Source organism: Aspergillus candidus, assembly GCF_002847045.1.
Source record: "Aspergillus candidus strain CBS 102.13 unplaced genomic scaffold BDW47scaffold_38, whole genome shotgun sequence".
Classification (NCBI taxonomy): Eukaryota; Fungi; Ascomycota; class Eurotiomycetes; order Eurotiales; family Aspergillaceae; genus Aspergillus; species Aspergillus candidus.
The window spans coordinates 1-12,613 of record NW_020194043.1 but is presented as its reverse complement, the minus strand read 5'-3'; the positions used below and the strand labels follow the sequence as shown (position 1 = coordinate 12,613).

General features: G+C 51.0%; 3 protein-coding genes across 3 annotated transcripts; 2 read left to right on the top strand and 1 right to left on the bottom strand.

Moving 5' to 3' along the window:
• Positions 1-102: 102 nt before the first annotated feature.
• BDW47DRAFT_109112 (putative DNA ligase I) lies at positions 103-2,885 on the top strand. Its single transcript, XM_024813388.1, has one exon. The coding sequence runs from the start codon at positions 183-185 to the stop codon at positions 2,667-2,669; it is 2,487 nt and encodes an 828-aa protein (XP_024670114.1). The 5' UTR covers positions 103-182; the 3' UTR covers positions 2,670-2,885.
• An 878-nt stretch (positions 2,886-3,763) lies between these two features.
• Positions 3,764-5,200, bottom strand: BDW47DRAFT_52829 (uncharacterized protein). Its single transcript, XM_024819242.1, has 2 exons — positions 4,944-5,200; positions 3,764-4,787 (listed from the first exon to the last, which is right to left on the bottom strand). The coding sequence occupies exons 1-2, from the start codon at positions 5,001-5,003 to the stop codon at positions 3,777-3,779; spliced, it is 1,071 nt and encodes a 356-aa protein (XP_024670113.1). The 5' UTR covers positions 5,004-5,200; the 3' UTR covers positions 3,764-3,776.
• A 2,514-nt stretch (positions 5,201-7,714) lies between these two features.
• BDW47DRAFT_132905 (zinc metalloproteinase family protein) lies at positions 7,715-10,957 on the top strand (the record flags this gene model as incomplete). The annotated part of the gene is made up of 4 exons (XM_024817694.1): positions 7,715-8,671; positions 8,737-8,832; positions 8,933-10,800; positions 10,861-10,957. The coding sequence occupies exons 1-4, from the start codon at positions 8,369-8,371 to the stop codon at positions 10,955-10,957; spliced, it is 2,364 nt and encodes a 787-aa protein (XP_024670112.1). The 5' UTR covers positions 7,715-8,368.
• Positions 10,958-12,613: the final 1,656 nt, after the last annotated feature.

The following is a 12,613-nucleotide window of genomic DNA, read 5'->3' as shown; positions in this document are numbered from 1 at the left end:
TGGAGGGAGAAGCACAAGGTGTCGCGATCCACGCCGCCTTGCCAAAAGCGGGAAGCTCCGTCGCAACAAACGTCACCGCCGCTGCCCAACTGTTTTGTCTATCAGCATCATGCGTCAGGGCGCATTTGCCAACACTCTCGATTATGATCTACTCGTCAAAGATCTATTTCTGATCCCTGATCATGCCCAGTCCCGCCAAAAAGCGCAAGAGAGATCATCTTGACTCCTCCCCGCAAAAGGCCCGGAGTATAGCGTCATTCTTCAAGGGCCAAGCCTCCAAGGAAGTTGAGAAAACCAAAACATCTACGAACTCCGATGTGACAAATCAGACAGAAGAGATACTGTCTGATGAAGCTCTAGCCCGAAAGCTTCAAGCAGAATGGAACCAACAAGATGTGACAATACAATCGGAAGCGGAGAAGACGCCCCCTTCACCTAGTGAGGCGCCGGAGACCCCAGAGCGCGGACACGATCCACAGCGTCCCCCAAATGTACTATCGAAGAATATTCTTTCGTTGCAGTCGTCTTCTGGCGCGGAGGATACTGTTTCCCTTTCGATTCCTTTCGACCAAAGCCCCTTGACATTCGACTCAAGAAAATACGCCGATGAATTGCGGAAACACTGGGCTACGTCGGGCGGCGATGCTTCGTATGCGCTCCTGACGAGGGCTTTTATTCTTGCCAATGCAACAAGCAGTCGCATTAAAATAGTCGATACGCTGGTCAACTTCCTCCGCGTCCTCATAGAAAGCGATCCGTCGAGTGTTCTTCCTGCGGTGTGGCTAGCAACCAACTCAATCTCACCTCCGTACGATGAAATGGAACTAGGACTCGGCGGTTCCTCGATATCGAAAGGTCTCAAGAAGATATACGGGCTTAACAGCCAGGGACTCAAGTCTCTATATGATAAGCTTGGAGACGCAGGCGACGTGGCGTTCGAAGCCAAGAAGAGGCAAAGCCTGACGCTGGTAAAACCCAAGCCACTCAGAATTAAGGGCGTTTATCAGTCACTCCAGAAGATTGCCGCGAGCAAAGGCCCGGGAAGCCAGGAAAACAAACAACGGATCGTTGAAAAGTTGCTCCAGGATACGCGTGGTGCGGAGGAGAGTCGGTATATTGTCCGCACTCTGGTCCAGAATCTGCGGATCGGTGCGGTGAAGACTACCATGCTCATCGCGCTGGCTAGAGCCTGTCTATTCTCAAAGCCTGAGGATGGCGAGTTTACTCCATATTCCCTTCAAGAATTTTCACGTCTTAAGAAGGAGGAACTTGCGGGGATCTACAGCAATGCGGAGGAAATTGTCAAGTCATCCTACGCCAGACACCCAAACTACAACGACCTTGTTCCTTGTCTACTAGAGATCGGAGTCACCGAGGAACTGCTTTTGCGATGTGGACTGCAGCTGCACATTCCACTCAGACCAATGCTCGGCAATATCACACGAGACCTGTCAGAAATGCTCACAAAGCTGCAAGGGCGAGATTTCAGCTGCGAGTTCAAGTACGATGGCCAGCGCGCGCAAGTTCACTGCGACGAGCAAGGGAAGGTATCAATATTCTCCCGCCACCTCGAGAACATGACGGAGAAATACCCAGACCTCGTGTCTCTAGTCCCCGAGATCCGGGGCGAAAGCGTATCCAGTTTCATCCTAGAAGGAGAAGTCGTCGCAGTCGACCAAGAAACCGGCGATCTGCAATCTTTTCAAACCTTGACAAACCGCGCAAAAAAGAACGTCGACGTAGGCAGCATCAAAGTCAACGTCTGCCTTTTCGCATTCGACCTGATGTACCTAAACGGGGAGCCTCTCCTAAACCGATGCTTCCGCGAGCGCCGAGAGCTCCTCCGCAGTTTATTCGTGGGAATCCCCAACCGCTTCACCTGGGTCAAGAGCCTCGACGCAACGTCAGCCGATTCCGACTCCGTCCTCGAGTTCTTCAAAAGCGCAACAGACGCCAAATGCGAAGGCATCATGGTCAAAGTCCTCGACAACACACCCATCGCCGCCCCTAGCAAGAACAACCAAGAAACAAACCCAGTCCCAAGCACAGACACCCCCAACAGCGCCACCACCAGCCGACGAAAAGCCCTCCTCTCAACCTACGAGCCTGACAAACGCATGGACTCCTGGCTCAAGGTCAAAAAAGACTACAGCACCTCCTCCGAAACCCTCGACCTCATCCCAATAGCAGGGTGGCACGGCCAAGGCCGCAAAACCAAATGGTGGTCCCCGATCCTCCTCGCCGTCCGCAACGCCGAAACAGGCGCCCTCGAAGCCGTCACAAAATGCATGTCCGGCTTCACAGACAAGTTCTACCAGTCCAACAGGGAGAAATACAACCCCGACGCCGGCGGCGTCAACGTCATCTCACGGCCCAGCTACGTCGAGTACTACGGCGAGCAGCCAGACGTGTGGTTCGAGCCGCAGGAGGTGTGGGAGATGGCGTTCGCGGACATCACGCTCAGTCCGACGTACTCGGCTGCGATTGGGCTGGTCAGCGACGAGAGGGGGCTCAGTCTGCGGTTTCCGCGGTTTTTGAAGGTCCGCGAGGATAAGTCGCTTGAGGAGGCGACGACGGGGGATTATCTGGCGCTGCTTTGGCGGAAGCAGGCGGAGAAAGCGGTTCTTGAAGGTGACGAAGATCCGGCTTCTGAGATGCCGCCGGCATAGATCGAGCGTGGAGATGGATAATCTAGGAGGATCTTTCTGGTTAACTATGCAGCATGGTCTACAACTTAACTCTACCTACCTATTGTGAGACACGGGGTGGCATGACCCCGCGGGCGCTGGCAGAAGGATTGCTGGCTTAATCAGGTTCTTATACAATAAAAGACTAATATTAATGAGGGAATCCGAGCATATATAGGCAGGATCAACATGAGAATTGTGAAGACAGATATAGTAGAGGATCTAGGTTCTCTAGAACCACATTATCACTTGTGTATCTCGTCTCTTTCATATCCTCTTCATAATCAACATTACTATAATTAGGATTCCTTATTATTGTTGTTACTATCATTGTTTCTTCTTTTTCATCGTTGGGAAAGGTGATTTAGCCATGTATGAAACAGTGGGCAGACGAGAACGACACCTCAGGCACCTATTTACCTAAAGTGGCTAAAAGTGCTCCTCGTCAATTGGTCGGTTAGCGTAGGGCCGGCGCATGTAACCATACCGCTTCCGGACTAGCGCGAGCGCGAAATAGACACGAATTAGAGTTTGACGCGTCGGGTGTCGCGTGTTGTTTTTGTCTGGCTTATTATTTTTGGCTATTTTGCCCATCCGTGCGGGGTAAGCTTGATTAACTGATTAAATGCTATACAACTGTGATGGGACTCCACATGGAAAACTAGTTGGTGAAGGTAGAGTTTGGATGGTATATATTCTTCAATAGAGGTGACGCTCGTGCATATACAGCTAGCTTGACCGCGTCAGAGCGATTCGGTTTCAAGATTCTTTGCCACAAATGAAAAGATGGGGATATGACGGAAAGAATAGAAAACAGGGAATGCCGAACACGGGCGGTGGGCTAGAGGTGTCATACAAAAGAAAGGTTATGCAAAAGTCGGGGATTGACATAAGAAAGATGTATGGACAAATACCAAGGCCGCCGCCGCAGGAGGAATTAACACAAGGGATGGCAGGGTATGGGGAAGTGAGGGGTAGAGCGGCAGGGAACAGGGTGATCTGGTGTGTGCACATAACGGTCATTAAACTTGGTAATCGTAAGATGGGACAAGGGAAAGGATGATTGAGAGTCGGGTCATGATGTTTTTTTCAAGGACGGAGTTCTCCACCAAGTTGCAAGAGGAGACCCGACGCTCTCGCTCGGCTCTTGGGGCTGTCTGCACCAGGAGGTAACAGGGTGTCAAAGTTCGACCGCCGCCTATCTTTTGCTGCAAGAGGGGTGCGTGCCGCGCCTCCGGGCGTACGGCCACCCCAGGGTGCTTGAGCAGGGCTCGGGGTGACGTTGACAAAATCTGCAAAATTGAACTGCTGATTGGGAGTGCTGAAATTTGGGAAGAGACTGCCGCCCCCGGGAGTTGGCGTGAGCGACGGTAGCATGGCATGCTGACTTGGAGGAGTTGATGGAGGGAAGTCTCGCGCGTGGGTCTTGTTGGCAACGCTGGCCGGGGTGGGCGAATTGGCCAGATACAGGAGCAGATCAGCTCCGTCATCATGCCGCAAGGTCCGTTCGTTCCGCGACGAGCGAGCGTGTTTTGGTGGAGGAGTACGAGGCGGCGAGGAGCCCACCATCGAGCTCACATGTTGAAAACTATGAACAGGAAGATCCGGGTCGTTTTCGTCGTCCGAATAGGGATTGTGGGCCGGAGAGGAAAATTCGGGGATCGGGGCCGTCTCAGAGATGAGGGGCAAATGTCGTTGGCGATGTCCCATCTGCCGGTTGAAGCCAGGTGACGACTCGGGGAGTTGGTATGAACTTTTCCAAGAGACCCGAGGAGCTTTTGCTGGACGATCCGTGATCGAGTCCGACCGGAGACGTTTTCGGCCGGCCGACAGCATTGGCTGCATCACCTTGGAATCGAACGTGGCTGCATGTCTATTCCGTGATGATCGGGGCAATTCCTTCGAGTAGGTCGCAGTTCGCAAGGGAGGGGACGTCAGAGGAGTCTCGCAACGGCTATGGGATATTTCGGACGAGGAATCCGACGGTTTGTCGCTCCCTACGAGGAGGGAACGACCACCGGAGTGATCGAGGGACTGGAGACGGCCATTCTGGTACTTGACTTTGGCGAGACCGAGACGATCTTGGAGGCTGAGGGATACCTATGATGGAGCCACTGGTTAGAGATTTTTCTTTTTTGATTTTATTTTTGATTCTTCGTCTGTGCATCCATTTCAGGCCAACCCCATGTGCTAGGGATGGAAGGATTGGGGCACGAAAATCTATCCACAGGAAGGGGGGCACAGTCATGGAAATACCTGAGCAATATCGATTTTGCGAATGGTCTTCTCCGAGTTGGGTGGCTGAGGAAGAGCCATCGCTGGAGGTCAGTGAACAGCAGGAACCGAAGGGCTATCACCAAGTGGTCCGGGGGGGATCAGGTAGGATCATAAACAACAGTGGGTAAACGTCAAAAGCAGAATGCAGCCCAGAAGAAGCTTGGTCATAGACCAGAGAGGAGCAAGGGCGGCTGGAAAGCGGAGATGAAGGGGAGGAACTCGAGGAGTGGGAAGAGAAAGACCAAATGATTGGAGAATGAGGAGTGGATGAATTGGACGGGCTGAACGAGAGAGCGAACTAACAGCTCAGGTCGTGTGTGCTGGGTCCAACCAAGCCAGGTCTGGTTTAGGGGGAAAAATCGGTAAAATTGAAGTTAAGAACTGGAAGGTCCGAATGGATCGATTCGAATTGCAGAAGTCGTAAAAATGGAAAATGGAAAATGGAAAATGGAAAATGAAAACTCGAGATTGCTCTCCGGGGAACCGAAGGGATCAAGGTTCAAAGGGAATGAATGTATGTATCATGAAAACCGATTTGGAAGATATAGAGAATGAAGAGCATGAATATGCCATAAAAAATACCTACAATATGAACCTAGAGAATAGCGATTTGATTTTATTCTATTTTGCTTGCTTAATGATTGATTGTTCTTTCTATTCAATTCAAAAAAAAAACCAGCTGAAAGCCTAAAGATGCCTGAACTGGTTCTGTCCGGATACGACTAGTTTGAATCCATCCCTACTTTGACCATTGCGCACAGTATCCATGGTTACCTACCGACCTGCTTTTCTATTGATCACTTTCCCCTTGATTAACGATATTCCATCCTCTGTTCATTGTCTTGCCCAGATTCCGTGGACAATCCAGTCAATACGAGTGTACGGACTGAAGATAGCCCAGGCGTCCGAGGTATCTGTGCGTTGTACTCCATACACTGTAACTAGGTATACTTGGCCCAATAATACAACTTTAAGGGTCAGAACTTAGCAATCAGCCGGTCAACTCCGGTCACCCAGAACAAATCGACCTAATGCCATTCCGTACTAATCACGGGGATTCCGGTCCATCCAGATCCAGCCCTGACCAGCAGCCGGAACGAGGATAGATGAAAGATGAACCGGTTGATGCTGGATTCCAAAGGACTGGACGCTAGTGAGGGATCTGGCCCGAAAGCCACCAGCATACCTTATCTCTGCTATTGCTGGCCCTGCCGACCGGTGGAATCTGGGATCTACAGAGGCGAGATCTCCTTCGTGGTGGACGGTTTCAGAACAGGAATCATGCAATCCTAATGTGAGCTCTCCTGGACAACGGGAGAGACTGAACTATGTCATCGTGCAGCTGTGATGGCTAAAGTGTGTGTCCCGACGGAGACAGTGATATGTCGACCCCCTTTCGAATCCTGAGTTCAGCCTCAAGAACTTCCGCAATCGAGTCAGTCAACGAAGTGGACACCTCCCTTGCTAATTAATTGAACTTCTGGATACGTCGACCGGTTTGACACTCTTACCGAGATCTCATGTCGGGATTCCAGTAACCCCACCGCAAATAAGAAAGTCCCATTCCATAGTATGGCAAGGTTCGAGTTCCTACTCTTCTTCATACGTGACAAAAGCACTGAGGTCTTAACTGTACATTATGGACGAACGGCCAAGAGTTCAATTCTTTTTGAGTTTTGCCCTGTTCAAATCTCGGCTTCTCGTCGATCGGGCAACTTTCCAGAGTGGGGTCTTCCAAACCCACTCTCAGGGATGAAAGGGAATCAGGAAGAACCGGAAAGGAAGAAAACACAGGCACGACGAAAGAAGAGACAGGAGGAAACCAGGGCCCGTTATCAAGGATCATTCAAGCCCCGTTGAATGAAGGGAACCCAGGAAGCGACTCCCTCCATAAGCAAGAATGAGGTGGCCAAGAGATAAGCTCGTCACGAACAATCCAGTCTAGCCAAGAATGTGTGTCTCGTATCTACCTCCACTATCCGCACACGCTGTCCAGAGACTCCAGATAAGTTTTCGGGAGAGATCTCTGATCGGCTTGAACATGTCAGGACAAAAGAAAAGAACAGAAAGAATACAATAAAAAGAAAAAAGAACGAAAGACAAAAAAAAAAAGAAACGACGAATGGCCATGGAGTGGCAGCCTGCGTCAGTGGCACCCATACCGCAGGGACCCAGAACAGAGACAAATATAGTAAAAGCATGAGACCCGGTCGATCCACCCTCACCTTACTGGTGAAACACTGAAACTAGGCGCGTTTATCTTGATCCTGCTGTTGGTCAGCGGCCAGTGGCATTTGGCATACGTAACGCACCCTTGTCTATTCGCAACAACAGGCAGTGCAACAGAACACAGGGAACACTGGTTTGACCCACCTCAGTCATCGTCGTCGCAGAGAGCTGTCCAAAATGGGCTGGGTTGGTTGCATTCTCTGTCCATTGGAGGCAGGAATGGGCTGGCTGGGCCTTCTTTCGCTCGATCTGCTCCCTACCACCTGTACATAAGGTATATTTCCATCTCTCGGTCTGATTCTTCAGAACGATGCGAATCATACCAATGAGAGCATCCACCATGAGCCGTGAAAGCCACCCATCCACCGCCTAAAGCTTGGTTCTGGTTATCTCATATCGGATTCCAACGAAGCTTGCTGCAAATCAGACAGACTAAGTCTAGTACCTCGAACTAGTCGCCCATCGGATCTTTTGGCGGGTCGGACATCCTCCTGAATCCTTTCTTCATTTTCCCTTTGGTTTGATTTTATTTTATCGTGTGTGTCCACTCTGGAGGTCCGACCTCCTTTTTTCCTGAAAGAAGTTTCTATCCTGCGATGTGTGATGTCTCTTTCCTTCTTCCTTCAATCGACCTCTAGTTCCTCTCAGTGATCGACCTTAACCTTGGGTTCCTGAAAAAATTGGACGTGATTGCGGGGGGAAGTTGAGCTGGATGATCGGTGGTTATTCCAATAAGAAGCATCCATCCGCAAACGGTCGCCTGTCCAGACCTGTCGACGTCGGCGTATTGCGCCAACCTACTCTGTCTGGCCTTCCTTACCTCAGCTTTGCCTCTCCGAACAACAATCAGCCGCTGAGTTGGCCCATCGCTGTCTCTCCTCTTTCCCTGTCCCCTTCCCACTTCTTCTTCTTCTTCTCTTTTTCTTTATATTATCTTGTTTCTTTCTTTTCAACTACCCTTGTCGTTCGTTTTCTCTGCGTCACTTTCTTTGGTTTGTTGGAGTGAGAAGGAAGGCTACTTACTATACGACCCGCTTACCACCTATATACTTCGCAACTTCCCAATTAAGCTCGGCTTGTATACCGATCGCTTTCGCTTGCTATCCTCCCCATCACTACGGTCGCTTCTCTTCTACTACAACATTATCCCTCACAACTGATCCGGTTCAAAGATCATGACGTTCTTCAAGCAGCTGCGGCGTTCCAGACCGAGCTTTCGCACCACCAAGTCCGAGGAGTCGAAATCCAACGAATCTCATTCCAATGGTGAGATGACGTCGGGGCAGTCGTCGACCACCCTCGATACTTCCTCCTACAGCTCGGTGACCCCACCTTCCTCCATCAAACCCGATCGCTCGTCCCCAAACCTCCCGGCGCTTAATGAGTGCAACGACAACAATGCCAATGGCACAGACCCCCCGGCAGTCCCTCAACGTCCTCCACTCCACACGACTCAGATGAAACGAAATAGCGTTGTGGTATGTGATCCCGATCGTCTCTGCTTCTTGTATCTTCCCGTACTGATCGGTGTCGGTTTCAATAGAGCGGTAGCGTAATGTCGTCCAATGGTGCTAGCCGATCGCCCTCGTCATCTTCACCGTATGCCCCCAGGATTATCTCCATCTCGGACGGCTCGTGGGTAGGTTCTCGGCCCTTGCTATCCGTCCTGGCCTCTGGCATCTCGGTTCGATCAGCATGGGAGTGTGATGGGAATGGAGCTGACGATGGTCGTTTCACAGGTACACCAGAAAGTGCTATTGCTCTACGGTCAAACCGGAGACCCCAGGCACCATCCGCTGGACGGAACCGTAACCGCCTATCACCACCAGGATAACTTCCCATCTGTCAGCTGGCCTGTCACCGCATCACATTTCAAGGCGCTCGTTCATCTGGTGCCGGGTCCTAATCGATTACGTTTCGACTTTGTGTCAACCAAACTGTCCTCGGGGAGTGCACATCCGGCGATCCATTCCTCGTGGATCTGCATCAACTATCTCCCGTTGGACAGTGCTCCTCCACTGCACCTGGTTGTCTTGCTTGGGAAGGACTCGGAGGGAACCTTCGATGCGCCCCCGGAAAAGACGCAGAGGGAGGGACGTGGCCTGGACACTGCCATTCGGAAATATCGCACGGCAGCGTATTTGTGGCAGGCATTTACCGGCGAACAAATGTTCCGCAACAACCTTGGACGGCGCTGTTTCCGTTTCGAAGAGGAGTGGCAGACCGGAACCCTCAGCCGTCGAGATACGGCTAACGGGCAGATGCGGAACGAGGCGAAGGTCCACGTTGTTCGCACGGAGAAGACCGTAGCGGAGCTCCGGGATCTCAACATTGCGCAACAATATGGCCCGGCCACACAAAAGAATGAATTATTCAAGATCGCCAGGGATGCGGTGCGGAACCACTTCCGGCCTCAACCGGGCCAGAAGCAGTATGTTTCCGTTTTACTGCTCGACTCGCACTGGGACACGGGGTCCCAAACCATCACCGGTCATGCCGCGTTAGGATCAGATGGCGGCGACATCAAGATGGCGATCTTCGGTTCCCACAGCCTCCAGAGCTACCCTTGCAGCCTGGAGGAAGTGGTCGATGCCTTCTCGGACTGCAGTCGAACCAATACGGACTTCGTGGCGAATGACTGCGGGGAAGCGGGGTCCAACTGGGAGGCTGCAAACATCGGCATTGGAGCCCACCTGCATGAGGTCGGCCATCTCTTCGGATGTCCGCACCAAGAGTCGGGCATTATGCTTCGCGACTATGTCCGGTTCAATCGGTCCTTCACCACCCGCGAGCCCTTCTCAACCCGGACCAAGGCCCAAGGGCTGAAACTTGCCCTGCCGCAAGATGAATGCTCTTGGCACCGTCTAGATGTCTTGCGGTTCCGCTTCCACCCCTGTTTCCGCCTTCCCACCGACGCGCCGGTGAGCTCGGACGGCAGCGTTCAAGTCTGGCCTGTTGAGAATGGGAAAATCCTCATCACCGCCTCATCTGGGATTGCCTTCCTGGAGCTGTACGCGGAGGGTGACCAGGTTTGCCGCAGTTTTGTTGAGTATCTCAACACGGAATCGAGCCCCAACGGACTCCCGAAACAGGTCACCGTCACGGAGAGCGAACTACGCCAGCGGGTGTTTGGCGGGGAACGCGAAAAGAAGAAGCAGGTCAAGATGACCATCTTCTCAGGGGCCCTTGGCAGCCATACCGTGAATGCTTTGAGCGACCTGAAATCGAAGCGATCGGTCGTGAAGCTTCCCAAGGGCCATACCGGGTACAAGAGTAGTCAACTCGGCTTTTCGCAGATGGAAGGCAGCCACCCGGAACAGGTCATCCTGGACAGTGCCTTCGTGTCCACCAAGCTATTGACCTCCATCAAGGTTTACCACGGTGCGTCGTTGGATGGGTTAGAATTTTTCTACGAAGATGCTACAAGTCAGCTTTTTGGGGGACGAGGAGGAAAGCCTGGTGGGGACGAGTTTGTGCTCGACACACGGCGGGGTGAAATCTTGCTTGGCTTCTACGTCCGGGCCGGTGCTTGGATCGACGGGATTGAGATTTTGACCAGCCTGGGGAGGAAATCAGGGATCTATGGTAACGCCCATGGAGGCTCGGGGTATGTTTGATGCATTTGCCACGCTTCTTGCTGTCCCTCCATTCTAACGTGATTTTTCAGACACACATTGATCCCGCCTTTGGGGTATAAAGTGGCCGGGGTTTCCGGATCCTGTGGCCCATGGGTGGACGGGTTCTCACTAATAATTTCACACTGATTGATTTCAGTCGTGACTTCGAATCTTTAGGCGCGGGATTCTTGTCGCTAATAGTTTACACACACGGCACCGACGTTGTTGACGCCCAGATCATGGTATGAGAAATCAGAATCGCCGAGTACGATTTCCTGTGGACGGACACCAGCATATTGGAATATCCGGCCACAGTCACCACTGATCGTTGGATGATCCAAGGATCAGGCTATCTTTCATTCTTTTCTTTTGTTCAAAATCTCATCTGGTTGAAGCAACACTCCCTCGCTCGCCAGATGCCACCGGATTGACCCAGGGTCTTCGGGTCCTGGGGCGATGGATATACCGGGAGGCGTCTATAGGACCGACTGGTACATATGATCTCGGATCATGGACGGTATTGTTTATATGTTTTATCTTGTCTGTGTAAAAAGGAGTTGGGGAGTTTGCAAGAGGAACCCATTGGCGTGATTTTGTCTACTCGGGCGGATGTATACCGTGGTTTAAGCAGGACTTAGACGGGTATTTAATTGAGTGATCGATAGGAAGTTGTCAGACAACATGATGGGCGAGGCTTAGATAGATCACCTACTACAGTAGTAACAGTATATGACGTCGCTACTGGAATCTAGAAATCTCCCGACGCATGAGAGAAGGGACGAAAGAACATGCATGCACTGTGACATTGATAGTTTAAACCCTACTACGCACGAGTATCGACCAAACAACCCAGCCCGTAATCGATCTACCAGGCCTGAGTATGCAATGAGCAGAAGCTTAACAGCACACCTCCATATGATTATCTATCTCGTTGCCTTTCCCGATCCGTTCCATTATCGTCCTATATCACCCCTTACTATTGGCGTAGATAGATAAGAAGGCAGATAGATCCATTGTGTGGGGGTGTTTGTCCGATGAATACCCATTCCCCGGAGCATTATGGTGGCATATAGTACCGATTAGTTATATATATGTGTGTGCTTGTACACCATGGAAAAGGAGAGTAAAAGAAAGACGTGCTTATGGAGTGATTCGGAATGGGGGGGCGGGGATAGGAATATACCTAAGTTGCGTAGTGGGAGGGAGGGAATGTTTATGATTATGATTATTATTGTTTATTATTTCAAGGGTTACGTATGTCTTTTGGATGACGGGATGCTATACGATGGACCTAAGGAGATGGATGCTGGTTGTTGTGGATGGTGGGTTGGGTTAGTACATAGTAGGTAGACCTATTAGGTAGGCTATAGGTATATATATACATTTGGTTGGTTAAGTAAGGTAGGTACATTGTTTAATTTAGGTACGGTCGGACGTATGATGACGATGACGGAGGTACAAAGCAGGTGGTAAGCTAAGGTACCACGACCTAGAAGGAAAAATAAGAAACTAGGGGAAAAAAACACGACGCGCAATCGAGTTGAATCCGACAAAGGATTGAAGTGGACGGTGATATCATGATAGAAATGGGAGATGGGGGGGAGAAGAGACACGGGAAGACGGGAGGAAACACGATGAATAATAAACACTCCAATCGGGGTATGAAACAAAAAGAAAAAGGCTCAAGCACGGGGGTATTATTATTATTATTATTCATATTGAACAGATTTCATCATATGTGGAACTCGGGCTGGAGGTGATTCTTAGTAAGGTGGCGAACTGCAAGTTGTGGATGTGGATGTC